The sequence below is a fragment of the Cyclopterus lumpus genome, chromosome 7 (genome assembly GCF_009769545.1).
Source record: "Cyclopterus lumpus isolate fCycLum1 chromosome 7, fCycLum1.pri, whole genome shotgun sequence".
NCBI lineage: Eukaryota > Metazoa > Chordata > Actinopteri > Perciformes > Cyclopteridae > Cyclopterus > Cyclopterus lumpus.
Genome location: NC_046972.1, coordinates 16,934,702 through 16,955,112, shown reverse-complemented (window position 1 = coordinate 16,955,112; position 20,411 = coordinate 16,934,702). Strand labels below are relative to the sequence as shown.

The 20,411-nt window shown below is 43.9% G+C and overlaps 1 protein-coding gene across 1 annotated transcript in view; it reads left to right on the top strand.

Annotated features, from left to right (window-relative positions):
- magi3a (membrane associated guanylate kinase, WW and PDZ domain containing 3a) overlaps positions 1 to 20,411 on the top strand; it is a 102,368-nt gene that overhangs the window by 68,862 nt on the left and 13,095 nt on the right. The window contains 15 exon segments of the mRNA XM_034536912.1: positions 5,346 to 5,552; positions 8,392 to 8,554; positions 9,382 to 9,461; positions 10,105 to 10,162; positions 12,235 to 12,253; positions 12,255 to 12,342; positions 15,943 to 15,951; positions 15,954 to 16,036; positions 16,039 to 16,089; positions 16,091 to 16,142; positions 17,674 to 17,797; positions 17,799 to 18,032; positions 18,034 to 18,122; positions 18,125 to 18,273; positions 18,275 to 18,302. Coding sequence (XP_034392803.1) covers positions 5,346 to 5,552; positions 8,392 to 8,554; positions 9,382 to 9,461; positions 10,105 to 10,162; positions 12,235 to 12,253; positions 12,255 to 12,342; positions 15,943 to 15,951; positions 15,954 to 16,036; positions 16,039 to 16,089; positions 16,091 to 16,142; positions 17,674 to 17,797; positions 17,799 to 18,032; positions 18,034 to 18,122; positions 18,125 to 18,273; positions 18,275 to 18,302 — 1,434 coding nt within the window.

Sequence of the window (20,411 nt, the reverse complement as noted above, 5' to 3'; positions counted from 1 at the left end):
ATACAGAAAAGGCCGTGCTGTGGTACTTTCCTTCTAGCTGACACTTACAATCTGTAGTTGCTGGTCTGCTCGGGGCCAATTTGATAAGCGATAAAGATGAAATCCATTATAAAATGTACTCCCCTTGACTATCTTGGACTTTACTGGAAAATAAATGACCATTTACTGTCCCCTTGTTTTGCTGAGCCACATTGCCGACAAGCATTTAATAACAGGGTTGTTTTTGGTATAATGGGCTTTGTGAAGTTCTGAGGCGAAGCTGAGAGAAGCTTAGATGGAAACAGGGCATCGGGCTAGAAGTCACGGAGGAGGGAGGTTTTAAAGGTGCTGCTCTAGCAACAGCTGCCCACTCCTCGGCAAATCAGAGGCTTGAAGGATTAAGAAGTGCCTCCGCTTTCATGACTGCACTGCTGATATCATAGGAGTCGGATTAGTGGTGTTGTCGTCCAAGTAAAATAAGAGAACAAAAAATCTAAATCTGAAACAGAAAATGGATGAACAAAAGATGAAAGGATGAAGAGAGGGATTAGGATGGATGAGCATGAGAAAAAATAAAGTAAGGAAAAGACAGGGAGGATTTATAATTTATATTGTGTGTCACCGCACAGACTGAGGTGATGGACATAATCTAGAAAGGATGAGAGCCGGGTCATTTAACCAGTGGACTGTGAAGCTATTCGCCAAATAGACACACAAGTACCGGGAGTAGAGGAATGCAGGGTTAACGAGGTTGGTTTGTGAAGTGTGGGCATCCATGCCGAGCAGGACCGGAGCCCTGTGCCAAGGCTGGAGCACAAGATGGGCTTCACCCGCCTGTGGCACTGGTAGTTAGTGATGCGGCCCCGGCAGCCAGGGCGCTGCCCAAGAGGGTCCATCCTCAATGATTAATGAGGCTCTGTGACTGTGGCTGAAAGGTTCAAAGAGGCAGCGGGATAAACGCAGGGGACAGCTTTTGGGTAAGGCGGGGGGGGGGGGGGGGGTTGGTGAAAGCTGTGCCCGAGTACAAACCCTGGAGAGGTCGACCCAAACTGCCACAACAAAAAGGGGGGGTCTCTGATTTTTGTTTGTGTTTTTAAAAAGCAGAGCTATTTCACATTGCTAAACGACCGTGACTCTATCACAGCTTATAATTAAAAATGTTGTGAAGGTTGATTAAGAGAGGTTATGTCTCACTACAGATTCAGCTCTGGTCACAGTTATACTCTCATTTTTAATCAGATTCTCAAGAGTTGGAGATGAGATATGCTGACAGCTGCTGACTAAAACGGATGACATGACACACAGACACACACACACGCACACACACATATGTACACGTTTACTAGGCATTCTTTCTCACCCATACACACACGAAGCTTTAGTCGTGCATATTTCAGCTTTTGGTCTCTCCGGGCATGGGTTTAAAAAAAAAGAAGAAAAAAGCTCCCTTTGACATGAAACTGTTTCTTACTGGCAGCAAACACAACCCTGCATGTGTAACATGACGGAATAGCTGTGTAATTCACTGTTAGTGCCAAGCAAGTGTTGGCCCGGGCTGTTAAAAATGAAAATGGCTTTACACTGTCCACCCACCACTCTCTGAAAGCTGCAAAACAGCTTTAATGTAATCACACTATGGCCAAATGATGGGTCCTGTGTGCACACTGTTTTTGCTGATGTTACCTTGAACACCACTGCTCCTTGTCATTTTGCCACAGCGTGACTAAAGGGAATCGAGATTGAAATTGCATAAGCTGTTGATGACCAGCAATGTTTCATTTTAGTGTGATGAGCCGTCAAAAACGTAAAAACGTATTTTTACGTTTCTTCTCTTTAAGACAAATCCTGGCTTCTAATCAGTTAAACCGAGCCACACAATTGAGACGTATATGAACCTCATCAGTAGTTTTTATACTTATGCTTTTTATACTAAGTCAGTAGGGCTTCTGTCCAGATATATGTAATTTCCAGACAAAGTATGACATTATTTTATTACATTCACCAATAAGACTTGGAATATATATCACAGTGTAGCATGTTTTCTGGTAGTTTAGTCAATAAATAGTATATTATAACACATTATTCTCCAGCATTATGATGCAGAGAGAACCCCATCCTGGGCTGTATGGCCTGCTGCATTCTGGAGTACTTGTATACTTATGTTGTATATTGTAATATTTCTTGAAATGCTCATAAGTAAAGTGTTTGTGAGTGGCTGATCTACAGTTGAGCATTTGGCCAGTATGGCCATATTGTGGGAAGAATTATTCTTTCCTCGACTATACAATAATTGTTCTTACTTCATGTCTTGTTCATTGATACATTTCTAAGAGAGTACAGCATGTTGAGGTGTTGATTCACAGAGACAGACACACAGACACACACACACACAGACACAGACACACCCACGGTCATGGGGAACTGGTAGCATGGTGGCTCCCAGGCCCTTTCTTTCTTCAAGAATGAACAGCCCATTAATCTAAGGCAGTAATTAAGGTGGAAGATTTGAGATGGCATAATCAGGGTTGCCAAAGGGTGACCAAACATCCTATTCAAATGAGGACTGATTTAGAAAGTGTTCTGGCATCCCAACAGGGACGGTCTTTGTCCCGATAATGAGACATCGGACATTTGTTAATGAGGCAGAATTATATATGTCAGGACAACGGACAGGTTATCCGTGTTTCCTCGTGAGGGAAAGCAATGCAGCAGCCTCCACGTCACGAGAAGAGCTATATATTACAATATGATTATACATGAGAAAGTTGTGGAGCGCTGTGCCCCAGATTTACAGGATATGAAGGCTAAATTAAACTGCATTTTGTTGAAATAACTGTAAAGGAACGGTGTGTAGCATTAGGGGGGATCTATTGGCAGAAATTGAATGTGATATGAATGAGTATGTTTTCTTTAGCGTATAATCACCTCAAAATAACAATTGATGTGTTTTCCGTTACTTTAGAATGAGCATATTAAATGTACATTTGGAGTGGGTCCTCTACATGGAGTTGTTTATACAGTAGTCCAGAACGGACAAACAAAACACTGGCTCTAGACAGAGTTTTCCACGTCAGCCACCGTAGTTCAGCCATGTGCTCGGCCCTCGGGAGAAGTTTGAGTTGGTTACAATCTGTAGCCTCACCACGAGCTGACGTCAGATCCTCCACACGGCACCTTTTAATCAAGTAAAACTAAATGAGACATCTCACTTGATTCTACCCCAGCCTCCAGTCTTTTGAGTTATTTTTTTCAGGCTGCAGGTTTTTGCATCCATTACATTCATTACCTTTACATACATAATTGCCTTTTCTTATTCACACTAAATGAAGTTATACATTCTCATCAGTGACTGTGTACTCATTAGTACAGTATAATTACAACATGATTCATGTCACTGTAGTTCCTTTTTGTGGCCACTTTCTCCCGCCTCCTTGCTAATGGATACTTACAGAGTACGTGTCCCTGAGTTTCAGAGTGCACCGAGCAAATAACCACTTCTAATTTACTCCCTCAATTTGCATTTTGTTAGTAAGCATCCTATTAATTACAAACCTAGTAAAGGATTTAACGGTTTTCGATAAGGTACCGAAATTACCCCTTCATACATTCAAACACGGATTAATGTAATTGCCATAATCAATTCTAATGTATCGTTTAACACAGAGATGCATTTCGATTTTCTTGGGGGTTGTTGATTGTTTATGGAGCATCTCATAATTATAGCTGAAAAAGAAGCTGTAATATGGATTGTTTCCTCTGTGCTGTCATTGTGACACATGTGAAGCAAATCAAATCAAATATTTATTTTGCTTGGTGTGGAACCTTAATTCCATTGCCACAACATTTCTGTTAGTAAGAAAATGCTGTCTGTCTCTCTCTCTCTCTCTCTCTCTCTCTCTCTCTCTCTCTCTCTCTGCCCGCTGCCTCCGGTCCTTCTCCCTTTTTGTTGCATACTCATTTCTCGCTCTTCTTCCCAGCGGACTTCATCGCAGTGGCTGTCCAGTCCCTGATGAACTGTTTAACTGTTACAATACAATGTTCAGACACTCAGACACAGCTCTCTCTTAAACACTGCAATCCCTCACAAATACCGGAGGACTGTGGATTCACAGAGAACCACCAGAGAATCATGGTTTGCGCCGTACCTCCCCAACTATCTTCTCACCTCTCACCGCTTTGAAGTTTTCATCCTCTCTCGTATTCATTATTCCCTTGCAGGACGAGAGGAGGTATAGTGAGTGGTAAAGTGGGTCACCCCTCTCCAATAGTTGAGGAAAGATGAAGACTGGCTCTGCGGTGTAAGGCTGTTGGCTGCCTGAGGCACCAGCATGACAGCAAAGGCAAGCTGATGTACTTAAAGGGCCAATCGAGTGCTTGAGAACCTACCTTGGCGTAAACGCACAGTTCCCTGAGGAACAAAGCAGTAAAAATGATAATGCAACAGTCCAGGCTTTTTTTTAAAGCAGTACATTAACATAAATATTACATTGAACATTAACAATAAAACAAATGAGGAAAATCTTCTCTGGCTAATAATCCTCCTTTTCACATGTGGGAAGCCAGCAGGGATCACATTAGAAGCTCTCTTGCTAGATGGCAGGTACGCATAATCAGCATTTGGGTTCGGGAAGACAACATGACCCAGTGTGATGGATTAGGCACATGGTACTGTTGGTAAAACGATGCAGGGCCAACAGTCTGAGTCAGTAGTGACAGCCATAGTGGTTTCCAGTTGGAATTAACAAAGAATAAAATGTGTCAACTTTCCCTTATCCAACAAACCTTTCCAAGACCAAGAGTTACGAGAGTAAAAGGTTGGTCTCATTTTGTTCCAAGCAAAGGGCTCTACCAGATATGATCTGTTGCTAACAATTAGACTCTGCTGTGCCTTTTTAAATAATTTTAAAGAACTGCTACAGTTGAGGTGAAATGGTCTTCTCTGGATCTGGTATCAACAAAGCGGTTTTGCAGCTGCATTGGGGCTTAATTGCCTTTTCTTATTCTGTGGTGTACTGCCAAGGCAATATCTGCAATTCTTTCCGACAGTAGTTAACCTTTGTGACTATGTATGTGTACATTCCCTTTTGGTATTACTATACTCATGAGGACCAAATATTCTCACAAGGGTAGAAACATTCCTCCGAGCATGGCGGTCCAACAACCCCTGTCCTAGCGCCCACAAAGCACTGTTGTAGGTTTAGATTATGGGTTTAAGATTCGGATTAGAGGTAGCTTTTAGAGTAAGGATGAAGATTAGATAGTAATTGAGGGTTAAATTGGTTCTGCGTTGAACATCGTCAAAGAAGTCTTCTACAAAACATATTTACAAGTATATTTTGCTGTCTGTCGCCCTCTCTTCATTCCAGGCAACTACTATGGGACCCCGAAGCCCCCTGCAGAGCCCAGCCCCGTGCAGCCGGACTTGGTGGACCAAGTTCTGTTTGATGAGGAATTTGACACAGAGGTCCAGCGAAAACGCACAACATCTGTTAGTAAGATGGACAGAAAGGACAGCGTTGCACCAGAGGAGGAAGAGGAAGAAGAGAGGCCTCCTATGGTCAACGGCTTGGCTGGTGAGAGACCATTTCGTCTTCTTCTTTTACTGCTTCTGCAGTTCTTACAGCTCGTTGTTATGCAGCTGTGCTTCCTACCGCTTTTTGCCGAAATTAAAGCCCCAACAGTTTTATGTTTGCTCGAATCATTTTTGTGTTCAGGCGTTCATTATATTATTCTCATAAGGCAAAACAACAGTACCCTTTTTGTTTTTATCATTCTTTTCTCCAAACAAACATTGCCAGACTGTTCTGTATGCAACGCCAGCACTAAATCACTGCGCTGCAAAGTCAAGAAGCAGTCAGTGTCTGGCTGAGATCAGTGGAAGCAATCCCTCTGTTGGAGGGATAGACTCTGTTCTTGTTTGGGTGCCCTCACACGGCTCATGGCACAAGCAAAATATGCACATGTTTTAGCTAATGGTGAATGGTCCTCATTGTGACTGCAGTTCGGAAACCTTTAACTGCTGTACAACAATTTTAAATGGTGATAGCCAGAACTATGGGCCAACATGTTACATAATAACCATCCATATGAAAATAGTTTTCTCACATAATACCATTCACCCATCTTAAACCAGTCAACTGAATATAGTAACAGCTTCTGGCCCTTCGCTTCTCCAGCTGGAGGAGGCTCCTTCAGCTGTCCTCTGTTATGGCTTCAATATCGGACCAGTCTAAACGACACCCTGGCCTAGTGCTGTATGGCACCGATACTCCAGATTGTTAGCCAAGTGAGCCACAAACACAGACCCAATGAATAGCCAAACATCATGTCAAGATACGTGTATCACAATTAGCAAAGTATAAAAGTATAACACATTGACCATCCTGTAAATTCAAGTAAATGTCTTCGATGACACCTAAATGGACTAGGGAGAAATGCAACTGCGAGGATTGATACATTTATGTTATCAATGCGAGGAAAACAAGAACCTTCATGCTATTATCATGTTATTGCTATCAGCACCAACACATACCTGAACTACATTTACTGTATTTCAAGGAAATGTTAGTTCCCTTCCAATGAGCCCACACCCATCTGGAACATGAATTTGTATAGTGGGAACCGCTTACAGTGATCACGGTTACAATGATCTACCGCTTCTATGGATGTAAACGCTTGGGAGAAAATCATTCCTAACGATGGCTGTTCAAATAATTTGTTTAAATTACTCAAGTTTTCATGTGTGGTCTTCTCATGCAAGAAAAATAAAACTACTGCAACTTTTACCATCATGATACTTTGCCTTGCGATGACCTGTCTGCTTCTGACTAGCTACCTGAGGCTGGTCATGCACATTAAAATCATGACTGGAAACAGAAAGTCATTTTCTCTCAATGGGAAACATCACCTCGATGGAGACAGAAAACAAATGTGCACGAGGAAAAGCACCTGCGGTTGGAGTCGCCCATCAAACAGCTGAAGCTGCATTTGAAACGGCTGTGTTGTTTTCTCAAACAGCCAATTAAGATTCAGTACATAGTGAAGTTGCCTGTCTTATTACTTCATATAATACATTTTTCAAATTAGATGGTAATCTGCATAAAAATAAAAGAAAGAAATTGCTTGTGTGCTTATAGTGATCTATTTGACCCAGATAGACGTGATCACCATAAGACATTCGTGAACCATATCTAGCATCCACAGGAGAGAGGAGAAAGCCACTTTACACTGTGAGACATTGGTTACATGTCAAGGGAGAGAAGTATGTAAAAATAAAAAGATCAGTAAGCGTGCAAACTGCTCATCCCACATCCAAAAGCAAAAGAGAGAAACATTGTCAGAGACACATCATCTCTGTGTGGCCCTGGGCAGTAATGATGGCGGTGTGGTGCCCAGCCAAGAAGAAAACACTCATTGTAGAACAATGTCACTCCCAATTCTGTAGTTCACGAGTAATCTCGTGAACTAATCTCAAATACAGTGTGTGGATGTATTGAATTGTGAGGATGTATCATGAAAGGGCTAGAAGAAGACAGTATCCCCATGTCTTGAAGGTAGTTTAATAATGGTCATGCGTTTTTGTTAAAGCCATTATGACGAGAATGCGATGTTTTTCCCTATCAAACTTTTATTTCAGACTCAAGGTCCAGATAAGAATATCTGCAACATGGACAATTTATCTCTACAAGGGTTGAAAGCTGCTTCAGCAAGTGTCTGTGTGTAATCAATTAGTCTGACTTTGTAAGTGCAGAAACCCCTCTGTGGTTCCATGATGAAAAAGAGGCCCCCATTTCAACACAAAAAGCTCTTCCAGTCAACAGCTGTCACTTCCCATCACCCCCTTTCAATTACCCCGGCCAAACAATGCCACGATGAAGCTAGATCGTACAGCGCCAGATGAAAACCTGCAGATAAGAGCCTCACACAGAGAGGTGCACACACACATCAAGATTAGGCAAATACACACACACACACACACACACACACACACATGCAGCAGTCTGTGTGATGCTAATAGAGTTGCGATGTGGCACTCGCGGCTGGGCTGAAGCATTGGTCAGCTCTTGCTCTTGCCTGGGAGGCAGTTCCCAGTACATCTCTGCTGACATGCAAATCCTATGGCAATTGCTGCGCTTCCTTCCTCTCTGTGCGTACTCTCTCGTTCTGTCTCTCCCTCTCTTTCTCTACCCCTTCCCCTCTCGTGGATGTAACCGTCCACCCAGTGTACAGAGGAAGATCAACTCGAGCGACAGCAGCAGCGGGGAGAGATGCAAGGAGCCCCGAGGACCTCCAATGGCGCCGCATTCTCACCTCCTGTCTCTTTCTCCTTCTACCATCTCCCGTACCTTTACTGCCAACCCATTCCTCTTTCTGTCTCCATGCCCGCCTCCCTCTCCCCATGCCGGGCCACAGAGCACAAGGACAAGGCGGAGTGGAGGAAGACGGTGCCCAGCTACAACCAGTCAGCCGCGGCTATGGACTTGCGTGTATGGAACACACAGGACGAAGGTCAGGAGTCCTTGCCTAAAAAATGGGAGACGGCCTACACAGAGACCGGAATGGTTTATTTCATAGAGTAAGTAGCCTTTCTCCTGCTATTTGCTTGCATTGTTTTGGTCCTGTTACTCTCCTATTACATCCTGTATTGTGCACATTTTGCTCCCTGTATGCTGCCTCTTTTTCCACCATGGTAAGCCAAATGCGTTGAGAGATCTGGCGACGAGTTGTTTCTGCTCCCCATCCGGCGCACACTCCTCTGTGCTGTATCAAACCAGCTGTTGGACATGGACGCTACCTGCAGGCTGTTGCATGGTTTTTGTCTTCTTCATTTCCCCTGTGTTCAATGTTGGGTTTGTTGGCTGATACTAAAAGTAGCAAACCCGCTTTGTTTACCTGGCCCGGTAGTGTGGCAAGCAGTCAGTTGTGAGCCGCCGTCAGAGCCAGATGCTCGCTGCTGAATCAATAGATCATTCTGCCGGCCGGAACAACAACAGGCTTAATGAAGCTCGCCACCCTCGACCTGCTCTCACTTCTGCTCTTTATGATCTCTGCCGCTGCTCACTCTTTTCTTTTTGTGCTTTTATATATTCCCTCTTTTCTTCCTTCTTTACTTTGTGCCATTCTCTCTATCTCTCTCTCTCTTCCTTTTACTTCAAGGGGGGTTCTAGGCTTTGTTAAAATGTTAGATATTTTTTAATAAGCCATTTGATCCAACAAGTGAGTCTCTGTTTTCGGGGAGCTTCTCGCTCTGTTTGTTTCTTAAAGCTGGTGGAATGGCTCCTGGGCACGGTGGCTCCTGGGAGTTGCTAGTGCTGCATTAATTGCTCGATTGTCACAATATCTTACATTTTGGTGGAATGATTTTGAATGAGTCTAAAGCCACGTCTCCTCTTTGTGCTTCAGTCACAACAGCAAGACCACTACCTGGCTGGACCCCCGCCTCGCCAAGAAGGCAAAGCCTCCCGAGAAATGCCAGGAAGGAGGTGAGACGATATCTGCAGATAGTCGGTATGGAAGTAACATTCGCATGGGCCCTTTTTAGCCCTCGGTCCTCCCTACCCATACAGACTTACACTTCATCCCAACTCCCTGCTGAATAGAGCACTCTGAAGAGGGCGCTGGCTGACAGACAGCGATTGAACAGCTGAGCGGGCCTGATCACAGTCATGCCGATGACACAGAGCAAACCTCCAGTCTCCAGCCTGCCCCTCTCCTCCTAATGGCTTCTGGGACACATGCAGGGAGCTCATCAGTGCAGCATCTCTCAAAAGGCAATTTCCTAGGTCCCCTCTTGCGTTAAGATCTCCTCTGAGCCGCGTGCGTTTGTCACACAGCAGCAGTAGAGACTCAAGATGTTGCACACATACACACTGCTGGAAATGAAGGCTATTATGTTCCAGGGAGGCTATATAACAATTCAGCATTTCCTTCTTCTCTCCATGCCTCCTCCACAATGTGTATTAAGTCCTAAACACATAGCGGCATATAAGAAGCCGTCGTCCCGTTCTCCAGGTGTAGGTAGGCATGCTGGAAAGCTGCACGCCTCATTGCGTGTGTCCAATTGACCATGTGTTGCTTCACCAGTATCAATAATGATTTGCATCTCCCTCTCCGTTCTCCCTCCAGAGCTGCCCTACGGCTGGGAGAAGATTGAGGACCCGCAGTACGGCATCTACTACGTAGAGTGAGTACACTTCTCCCGGTGCGTGAGGGGACCCAGGGGGTTATCGCTGTGCATTGTGGTGGAGAGAGATAATATGGCCTGCTGCCTCCTCATATTCAGTCTCTTAGTGTCTTTGTTGAAGTGACAGTCTAAAAGTTCAACTCCTGTCAACTCGAAATAACTGTGTGGGTGTCTGCATGCTTGAGTTCACTAACTACTCTTTTATGACTGAGTTCTGTGTTATTGTCATCGACTGTATATAGGAAGTGAACGCAGTCACCGTAAGTGGTGTGCGGATACGGTTTTGAAACCTAGAGTTTGTCATTTTGCCTGTTGCCATCTTGGTTTGCCGTCGATGCCTTCTTGTTTATTTGCAGCCAGAAGTGACACGAGGGTTGCTGGAGTATAGCTGAATGCTGAATAAGACATTGCGACTAAAATGTCACAATTTACTTTCATGAACTGAAAATACACTGTGAAGCTGTAAGACAAAAACATGACAAACTCTCAGACCAGACAACTCTGTGAAAGCCACGCTCTTGAGCATACCGTGTTTCATCTGTTTTACTCTAAAAGGGACCGTAATTGAACTAGTGACTTGAAACAAGCGATTGAGTCTATAAACTTACATTTTCCATGTTTACTGAGAACACATTAAGTGACAAGTAGGGTCAATATCTCATAGACTTCCATACAATCTGACTTATTTTTGCAACCAGATGAGTCGCATACTGCTAGACATTAGAAGCAATGCAGGTTTAAAGAACTTCCACGTGAGTTTCACTTTTCAGAACCAGAAGTTGTTTTTTATTATTTTCTTAACATCTTCTGCAATTTAAAGCCGTGCAGCTGAATTCCAGACTTAGCCAAGTATTACATGTGAATCTTAAGGGACCTGTGGCATATGCTATTTTCCATATGGTTGTTTCCCACAGTCCTGCAGAACGCAATTATGTCAGTACAGATAACACACTGCATGCGTGTGCGTGTGTGTGTGTGTGTGAAGACAATGAAGCTTTAGGGTCCCTGAGAGGGAAACAAGAGGCGAGATTCCATTCAGATGTAACTACGTAAACAAGAGCACAATGTTCCATTTTAGTTTCATTACTGTGGTCAAAGAGGGAGAGACCTACAGCCAGGGGGGGGGGGGGGGGGGGGGGGGGGGGGGGGGGGGGGGGGGGGGGGGGGGCGATCAGCGCGCATGTTTATGCAAGAGGGTCATTGAGAGGCTGCCTCTCCCCTGTCTCTGTCCCTTTGTCTGGCAAATTTTGATGTGAATGAACGACCAAATGCGACGCTGTGACACAAAGTCTCATTATTTCTGCATCTGACACACAAAACATGAGGTGTGGCAACCAAGGGGTGAGAGAGTTAGACAGAGAGGAAATGAAAGCGAGGGAAATGTTTATCTCTCGCCAGACTTAATGGGGAGGGTATCTCTGCACGAGTCATACGCAGCAAGAGCACTTTTGGTTAAATGCATGCGCACACACACGTACACACACACACACACACACACACACACATATCAGTGTCTCAGCATGTGGCTGATTCTCTGTGCAGCATCAGTGCATTTTGCCTTCCCAAGGTGCTGTCATGAGCGGGATTTACAACCGTTCAAGCTCATTATGCAGATGAGCTGCGGCTCTCCATTACCATCCAATCGTGGAGGGACCTTTCATCCAGGTAACAGGAAAGGTTTCAGCACACAGGTGTTGATTGTTCAAAATTCATTAATTGTTTTTTCGGTGTGAATTTCCCTAAGTATAACTGCTGATCCTGAGTCAGTAAAGCTGTTTATTTCCAATGCTCTTTAAAAGAAAGGCCATCTCTGTGCGCTATGAAAAAGGGGCACATTGTCTCTTACATCCATCTACGGTTCATTTAATCTTTTGATCCTGGGATTACAATGCATTGAGCAGATGCTGATCCCAGCATGGCAAAGTGGCATCAAGAGTGGACAAGCTGTGCTCTGTGATGCCAACATGAACAGGGTGGAAACGTATCACCTCCGCACAGTAAAGCTTTATCGAACACCTTTTGTTGCAATGAGACGTGTTTGTTCATCTAATGTTGTGATATCTCTTGTGCAGCCACATCAACCAGAAGACCCCAGTTTGAGAATCCAGTCCAGGAAGCGAAGAGAAAGTTGAGCGTTGACGCGCCCTCTGCAGTACTGCTGCCAGCAGCCACGCCCTCAGGTAACTGCACCCCCACACGGTGAAGCCCACTGGAGCTGAAAGAAGTCTTTTTTTTAGTGAGATCATGATGATTTGTGGCAATGGGGCGAGAGTAATAGAGGGAAAATGTCAGTTCACAAAATTCATTCTGATAATTTTTTTTAAACCCATCCATATTCAGACAGAATTTAATGCTGGCACGATACATTTTTGCAGTTTTGGATGAACGCAACATTAGCGATATTGATATCGTGGTTTGAGACAGATCTTTATTAAGTTCTTCACCGTTGACATTAATTGTGATGGTTTAGATTAAGGGCCGGGAGGTTTCCTCAAACTGGTCATCAGGGAAATAGACAGGAATTTAGATCATTTACTCTAAATTGCATCCCGGAATTTAAAAGCAAGAGAGAGGGAGCAGATCCTGATTGACCTGGGTTGCACCATCAGGGATTCAATTTTAAACCCAGTTAAAGTCACAGTTTAACTTGAACTCCTGTTGCCCCAAACTATAAAACAAGCTTCAAATTAAGAGGGATTAAATGTAACCCTCTCACTAAACATCAGCTTGAATTTTGATTCAATTTAATGTTGTTGCTTCAAAACGTTAAACTTTTAAAATGGCCTTATAATAATATAAAAATAGCTGCCTTTTTTAAATTGATCGAGCAAAATAATTCAACCCAATTGAGTTTTATGAAGCTGCTGCTAACTCTTTCTCAAGATACCAGTTCAGCAAGGAAACTGTTATGGAGCTAAACTAGTCTCTTTTATCCTGTGTTTATTAATCTTCCATCATTTGGCCATATTGCTCCATTAATTAACAAAGGAGTATCATTTTGAGCTTCTTTCTTCTTATAGGTTCAGACAGCACACATGTGTATGTATTTATTGTATTTAATTTGGGTAAGCAAGCAAATCCATACAACCCTATTTAATTTTGGTTAAACTTTGATGTATTCAACTAGTAGATTAGTATTGAATTGTGCTACAGAGCTCTGCTTGATTTTAAGATGTACCGTATGGCACAACATGGTTTACAAATGAATACATAAATAACCTAAGTAGTGGCAGTGAGTGTGTAGTTAACCTGTTGGATGAGGGTCATATTGATAAGCAGTTTCAACAGGTTGGCCCATTTTGCTTTAGCTCAGTAACGTTTACATGTGTCTGTCTCTTCCTGCTGTTATAAGATGCAGCACAGGTGTACACAGCATTATGAAGATAGCCTTTATAGTTAGTGAAGAAAAAAAACAATACAACAAGGTATTAGATCTGTTATCCAAATACCCGTATGATCTTCTTCGTGCTGAGATGTCTGTCTGAAAGATGTTCGAACAGTTGAAATGCTGCTGATAAACAGCCCACAGCCTCTGAAGCGATGATATTCAATTTGAATAATGGAGCAGCGCTTCACTTGGCGGCAGAATTCATTTTGACAAGTCGATTATGAAATGGGGAGAGCTCTGAGGTCTCGTTGAAAATGCTTTTTGCCCCCAGTCACTCACCGCAGTTCAAAGATCTCTTAAGAACAAGAGACTGAGAAGGAGAAAGAGGTGACTGCGGTTGAAAGAGACTTATGATCATAAATTGCTTTTCTACTGGGTATCTGTTCATCATTTACCACCTGTGGGGAATGCTGCTGCTTTGACTGTTCTAATCACCCTCTTCTCAGTCAAAAAGAAGACTGAGAAGCAGAGGCCCCGTGTCGTTGTAGCATGAGTAAGAATTGTGATGCTCTTCTGTGCATGCACACACAAAGCATGGCCACATTAGTATTCAAACTAGCCTCCGTATTTCAGACACCCCTTGGACAGCACTGTCTGCCTCACTCTGTTGCACGCAGACCCCGCCTCCCACAGAGTCTCTGCCGTCCGTGGATGATGCTTCCTCTTTGTACCACCGCCTCCAGCTTCAACTGCCTCCGCCGTGCACATTCTGCACCTTCCCACCCTTGTTAATGAGAATTAATGGCCAGTGGTCCTGTGCAAGTGTGTGGCGGACGTACGTGAGGTGGCATCTAAACACTGTTTTGACAAGGCTGACTTGCCTGACCTCCGAGACAATGCCGCAGAGCACAGGAGCGAAGCGCAGCACTATTCTCAGCCATAATTACAGCACTGACAATCCTGTATGACATTTCATATAATCACATCACCCTCCCCCGAGAATAAAGACTGTCCCTTTTGTGGACCACGGCTTAATCAAGAGCATGTAAACATGGCTTAGGCGTATAGCTGCCTGCCGAACCCACACCCCGCTCGCTCTTCACTCCCCTCTCGGTGTTTCTTTCCTGGCCAACCTGTAAGAAAACCGGTGCCGACAGTCAGAGATTGTGTGGTGAACGTGGAAGGCCGGGGCAGTCTGAATCATGCCAAACCTATTTATTGCACACACATTACACCTTAAATTGGCATAGGGAATTTCACGTTATGCTTGCACAACATGAATTTTCATATATAATCTTGAAAATATCTGCAAGGCACTTTTTATTCAGAGCGGTCTCATTCATCTGCCAATTGCCACGCAATTATGCAAATCACAATCCCATGACACATTGAGAGTGGTGTTGGAGGAAGAGGAAGGAAGGGGGTGCAGACTTCTATTTGTACCCTCCCTAATGAGATTGATGTTGCACTATCTATCAGTGTGGGAACTTCCAGAGAAGAAATCCAGCATATAGGTACCGGTACACGGCACATAACTCACAATCTCATATAGGCTCACGCCACAGGGAAGGAAGGACGAGCTAGGATTTAGTTAGAATGTCCCTCTTTCTGTCAAGGCTAACTGTCTCATTGCTCTTATCTTGCTCGTATTCTCACACACACACACACACACACACACACACACACACACACACACACACACACACACACACACACACAGTCTATTATAATTCCTATCCTCTCTTCTAAAAAGTTGCCCCGCTTACTCATCCTGTAGGCACCACAAAGGAAATTTGCAATGAAAAGTTTACCTGGAAAATGTCAGGCGCGTTTCAGGATTAATTTAACACTGCAGTGAAAAGAACCGGTTGTTTGCGGTGAGACTGGGGCAAAATATAGACGTTTTGCAATAACTGGATGATTAATGGCTTCGAAAACAAAGAAGCAGAGTTTTGTGTATGTGGAATTTGTTTGAGTTTGCACTTAAACTCCGATGCTCTTGGAGTGTTTGTGTGATTACTGGCAGTGAGTGACGTGCTGTCGGACACGTTGTCACTGTGCGAATGTTGTGAGGATGGAGACGCATGGCAATTTGTTCAGTTCAGTTTTTCAGTTTCTCGTCATGTCTCCAGCTCATTTTCACATCCACATGAATGCTCACATAGCACATAGACGGTCACAGCAGGTAAACCTGCGAACTTTAAAGATGTGCTGCTCTCTTCCATCACACTAATGCCACTGTGACTTCATTTCATATGAAAGCTGAGTTTTATATCTATATTGTCAGGCTAGAACTGTGTAATGTGTTCTAAATGGAAGCAACAGAAGCAATTTAGTATATCGTGATGACAGTCATTTGGGCATTATAGATGTTTTTCTCCATTTCGCCCCTGTCAATTACCTCTTGTCAATCTCTCTCCTCTTTTTTTTTCCACTGTCATCCCGACAGCAGAGGAGCCTGGCAGGGAGCGCGGGTCTTTACACGAGATCCATCTCAGCTGCAGGGCTCCATCCTGCAGGCTGCACTCAGAAAAAAGCCCCCAGGGCTTTGGGGTTCACCATTATCGGAGGAGACCGACCCGACGAATTCCTTCAGGTCAAAAAACGTCCTTCTCGACGGGCCCGCCGCACATGACAACAAGATCGCCTCAGGTAGGTTTGCCCACAGACCTACTGTTCATTAAAGTGCTCTCCAGTATCTTGACTGCACTTTGGCTTTGCAGTTTGACACAATCCGGCATGCCCGCAATGCAAAGTCACACTTTGCAAGGAGAAAGAAGAGTTAAGGGGAGACAAATCGGCTTTTTATAACTAAAAACGAAACATAATCCAGTGTCACATTTCCACGTATGTTTGCATGTTATGGATGCCAGTACACAGTGACACTCGACTTGGCATCGGCATACGTACTGTTCATAATACAGTTTGATGTACCTCGAGTACACACAAACAAACGCATTGAGAGAAAAGGAAAACCGCAAACTGTCTCTTTAACCCTGAATGTTAAGCTAAAGTTTCTAGTGTTCAGTGGAACAAAGCACATGTTCAGTTTATGGTTAACAACCAGATTTTATATGCAGCGAAATATAACAGATTTAATGGGCCTGCAAAGGCTGGTGGGTGACACAGCCTGCTTATCTGCATAAGGTTCTAATGCAGTAATCTTCAACACTGTCATGTATGCTACATGTAGCTTTGCTGATGGGCTTTCTATAATCTCACGAGTGCTACGTTAGCTCAGAAAATCCCCTTTTATTTTGTGTGTATATATAGAAATACTATCACATGGTGATTGTAGTCATTTGAAATACTGTCAGGATTCACATTACAATCGTATTGATTGCATTGAAAGCTTTGACAGCCACACTAGTGCTGCTGCTGTTGAGAATAACAGTGAGAGAGAATATGTTCAATGTTTCATTGCCCTTGAGAAGGAAGGTAATTGATTTTTAACCAAAAAATACAAAACATGTAATTCATTTCATTGGGTATATAACAGGAAGCGCTGAACTGTAAATTTATGTTCCATTCTTCTGGATTAAAGACTTTCTGATTACAGTCCTGGAGCGTTAATTTATACCAAGGGTATAATTTTAAAATGTCTGAGACTATGTTTTACCTACAGGGCTGTCATTATTTTGTGGATGGTGGTTATTAGATAAGTCATTGGAGTTATGTGTAGTGGGTCTGAAAATGCACTACATTGGGATATGGAGCTCATTTCAGAGTGAAACCTGAGCTGTGTTATTGATTGTGTAGGTGGGCTGAATCCTCCACTGGGCTTTCAGCCAGCTAGCCAGTCAGCAATTCAGCTGGCCATTCAGGCCTATATCTCAGCCAGGCCAGCGGTGAGGAGAGTCCCCCCCACCCCCTAACAGGCAGTTGAAAGGTGGAAGAGGATAATGGCATGTTAGGGATCTTGTTCTATTTTATAAACTCGCTCGCTCTCTCCATCCCCATTAACATCTTTGCAGTTTCTAAGAGTTGGAGGAGCAGAGCGAGAAACATTTTCTACTTGAGCAATTCAGCTTGATAGTTATCATATCATTTATTGTGATAACATGTCATTGATGTTGGTGTCTCTTCTTTTATTGTACCTCTTTTAAATTTGCTTTTGTGTGTTGATCACACACTGTCAAATGTGGCCATTTCACAAACGTCTAAAAGCTCTCTGTTTTTGTAGGCGACGTGATCGTGGACATCAATGGGGACTGTGTGCTGGGGAAGACTCACGCTGATGTGGTGCAGATGTTCCAGTCCATCCCTATCAACCAGTATGTGGACATGGTCCTTTGCCGGGGCTACCCCTGCTGAGGACTCCAGCAGCAGAGAGGAGGCCTCGGGAGGCCTCGCCTCCTCCAAGGACACTTCCCCTTCCCCCTCAACCTCCACACCACTGGACCCCCACCACACAGTCCCAGATGGTGGAACCCTCCCCAGGCAGACTGCTGCCGTACAACCCATGACCAATGGTGGACGCCACCACCACCACCACCATCTTCACCAACACCATCAACACCTTCCTCACGCCCCAACCAAGAAGGCCCTGACCCACTCTGTTACAGCCAGAGCTGGTGAGCGTACCCTTGGTAAAAGGCCCAGGGGGCTTCGGCTTCGCCATCGCAGATTGCCCCTTGGCCAGAAGGTGAAGATGATCCTGGATGCCCAGTGGTGCCGCGGCCTGCTGAAGGGCGACGTTATCAAGGAGATCAATAGACAGAATGTCCAGACGTTGAGCCACTCCCAGGTGGTGGACATCCTCAAAGACCTCCCTGTAGGCAGCGGAGGTCAACGTGCTGGTGCTTAGAGGAGGTGAGTTCGCAGAATGAGAGTTGCTGGAAGTGTCCACTGTAAGCCTTCGGCATTGAACTAATCCCAAAAAGTATGTCGCAGCTGTCGGGGTTACAGTGCTGATGCTGTGACGTCTCTTTTGTTAAATCGCCACGGTCCATATTAATCTACTCGGGTTACTGTTCAGACAACAACGCAGGTGTTAGTGCCCAGAGATAGTCTCGAGTCCCATGCGTCTGAAATCATTTTAATCCCCACGCAGCTTTGTGTCGCCTACAGCACCTTCTTCTCTCTTGCTTTCCCTTTTCCCAAAAGAAAGCAATGAGTGAAACAACAGAGGTGAGAAGCCCACCCGCTTGCATTTGAAATGGATTTCTTAAGAGTGAAAGAAACAATAGTTATACACAGTTATTGACGAAGGGCTACTTAGTTGAGGCCAGATTCAGTGTAACACGTAGCATGTTTTAATTTATAAATAAAAAGGTGGACTGTGGTTTTCTGGAGGTATTTCTTGGACACACAGATGCTATTGGGATGTTAAATAAAGCAATTTCATGCTCCGGTCCACACCAACTCTGCATCATCCACCGTACAGCTTCCAAGCAGAGAGGAAGTCATGCTTAGTCAACATGTTGAGCTGTGCTGGAAAGGTGAAGAGAGGCGGCAGTTTCAGTGATTCACTTGCTGCTCAGAGAGAAAGGGAGAAGGAAGGAAGGGAGGGGAGACGGAGCGTAGCGTGATGGGTAATCATTGCCCTTCTTCTACTTCAGGCTCTCTCTGATTTGATGGGCTTGTTGCTTTTTGCCTTTACTGCAGTGCAGTAGCCTAGATTCAAGAATGTTGCACCCACATATCAGATGTACTCAGCTGGGCTCTGTTCTGAGCTCCGGGGGCTTGTCCTCTGTGTGCGTGTGTGTATGTAGGTGTGTTTTACACATCTTTTGGGGACATCAATCTGAATGCACATCGCCTCCCTTTTCTTCCTTTTTCCTCAAAACATATATCATTACATTTTAAGGAGAAGACTTGGTTTAGAGTAAGGTTAGGTTTAGACTGGTATCCGTTAGGGATGGGTATCGTTAGGATTACATCGATACTGCTCATCGGTTCGGTTCCTCATCAATACTCTTATCAGTTATTCTTGTGAGAGAAAATTACAATTAATTAGAAAAGAATAGACCCAGCTGCTCCCATTAAACAACTCGATATACACTGACAGACTTATTAGTTGTTACCTAAATCCCTTTGACTCCACTGTTGAGTGACTGCTGGCCTTTAACGCTAAACTTGGTAACCTGGGTAACGGCCTGCTGACACTTATCCCTCAATAATCTACAAAAAGTTCCAAGATCCTTATAATACAGTCACAGCTAAACAATTAGCCAAGCGATTAGATTTTATTTATTTGCCTGATATGATTTTACATGTGCATATGCCAAATGTGTATAGAGGGTCTGTTTGTGTGTTACTGCTTAAAAAGGGTCCGCTTTCCAGGACTAAAAGGAACTCGCTCCAGGGCTTCCCTCAAGTCACCCGTAAACCAGGATTATGTTAGGCTTGGCTCCCAGCCAGGGGCTAGAACTCCCTTCCGATGACGGCAGCAGAGAGAAATTAAACTGGAAATGATTTGGCCCTGATCCCTGTTCTGTATTTAAATCTGGAAATGAGACACGGTAGTCTTCCCCGTGGGACATGCTCTGCTCTCAGTGACGACGATACAGAGATGCTCATTTGTTGCAAGTCTCCTATGGTTGTGATGGGAGTTGTATCATCTGCTGCATGCCATCCAGTCTGCTTTAAACAGCTTTATCAAAGAAATTCAAAGTACATACTGTATCATCAATCTTTATTATATTTTTTTTATCAGAGTATCAACATTGATTAGTTGTTTGGTATATGATCAATTTAAATATGAAACAAACACAATGTAAACGTTCCCTTGAATTAGATAACTGAATTTTACCCCTAAAAATGTATATGGACTAACATTACTCAAGGTAACAGTAAATAATTGCTGACGTTATTATCCAATAATTTACAATTAAAGTGTGACTGATTTGTATAATATCACTGGGTGTCCAACTAATGAAATCTGCTATGATATGATGTGAGCAGGTATACCTTCAGGGC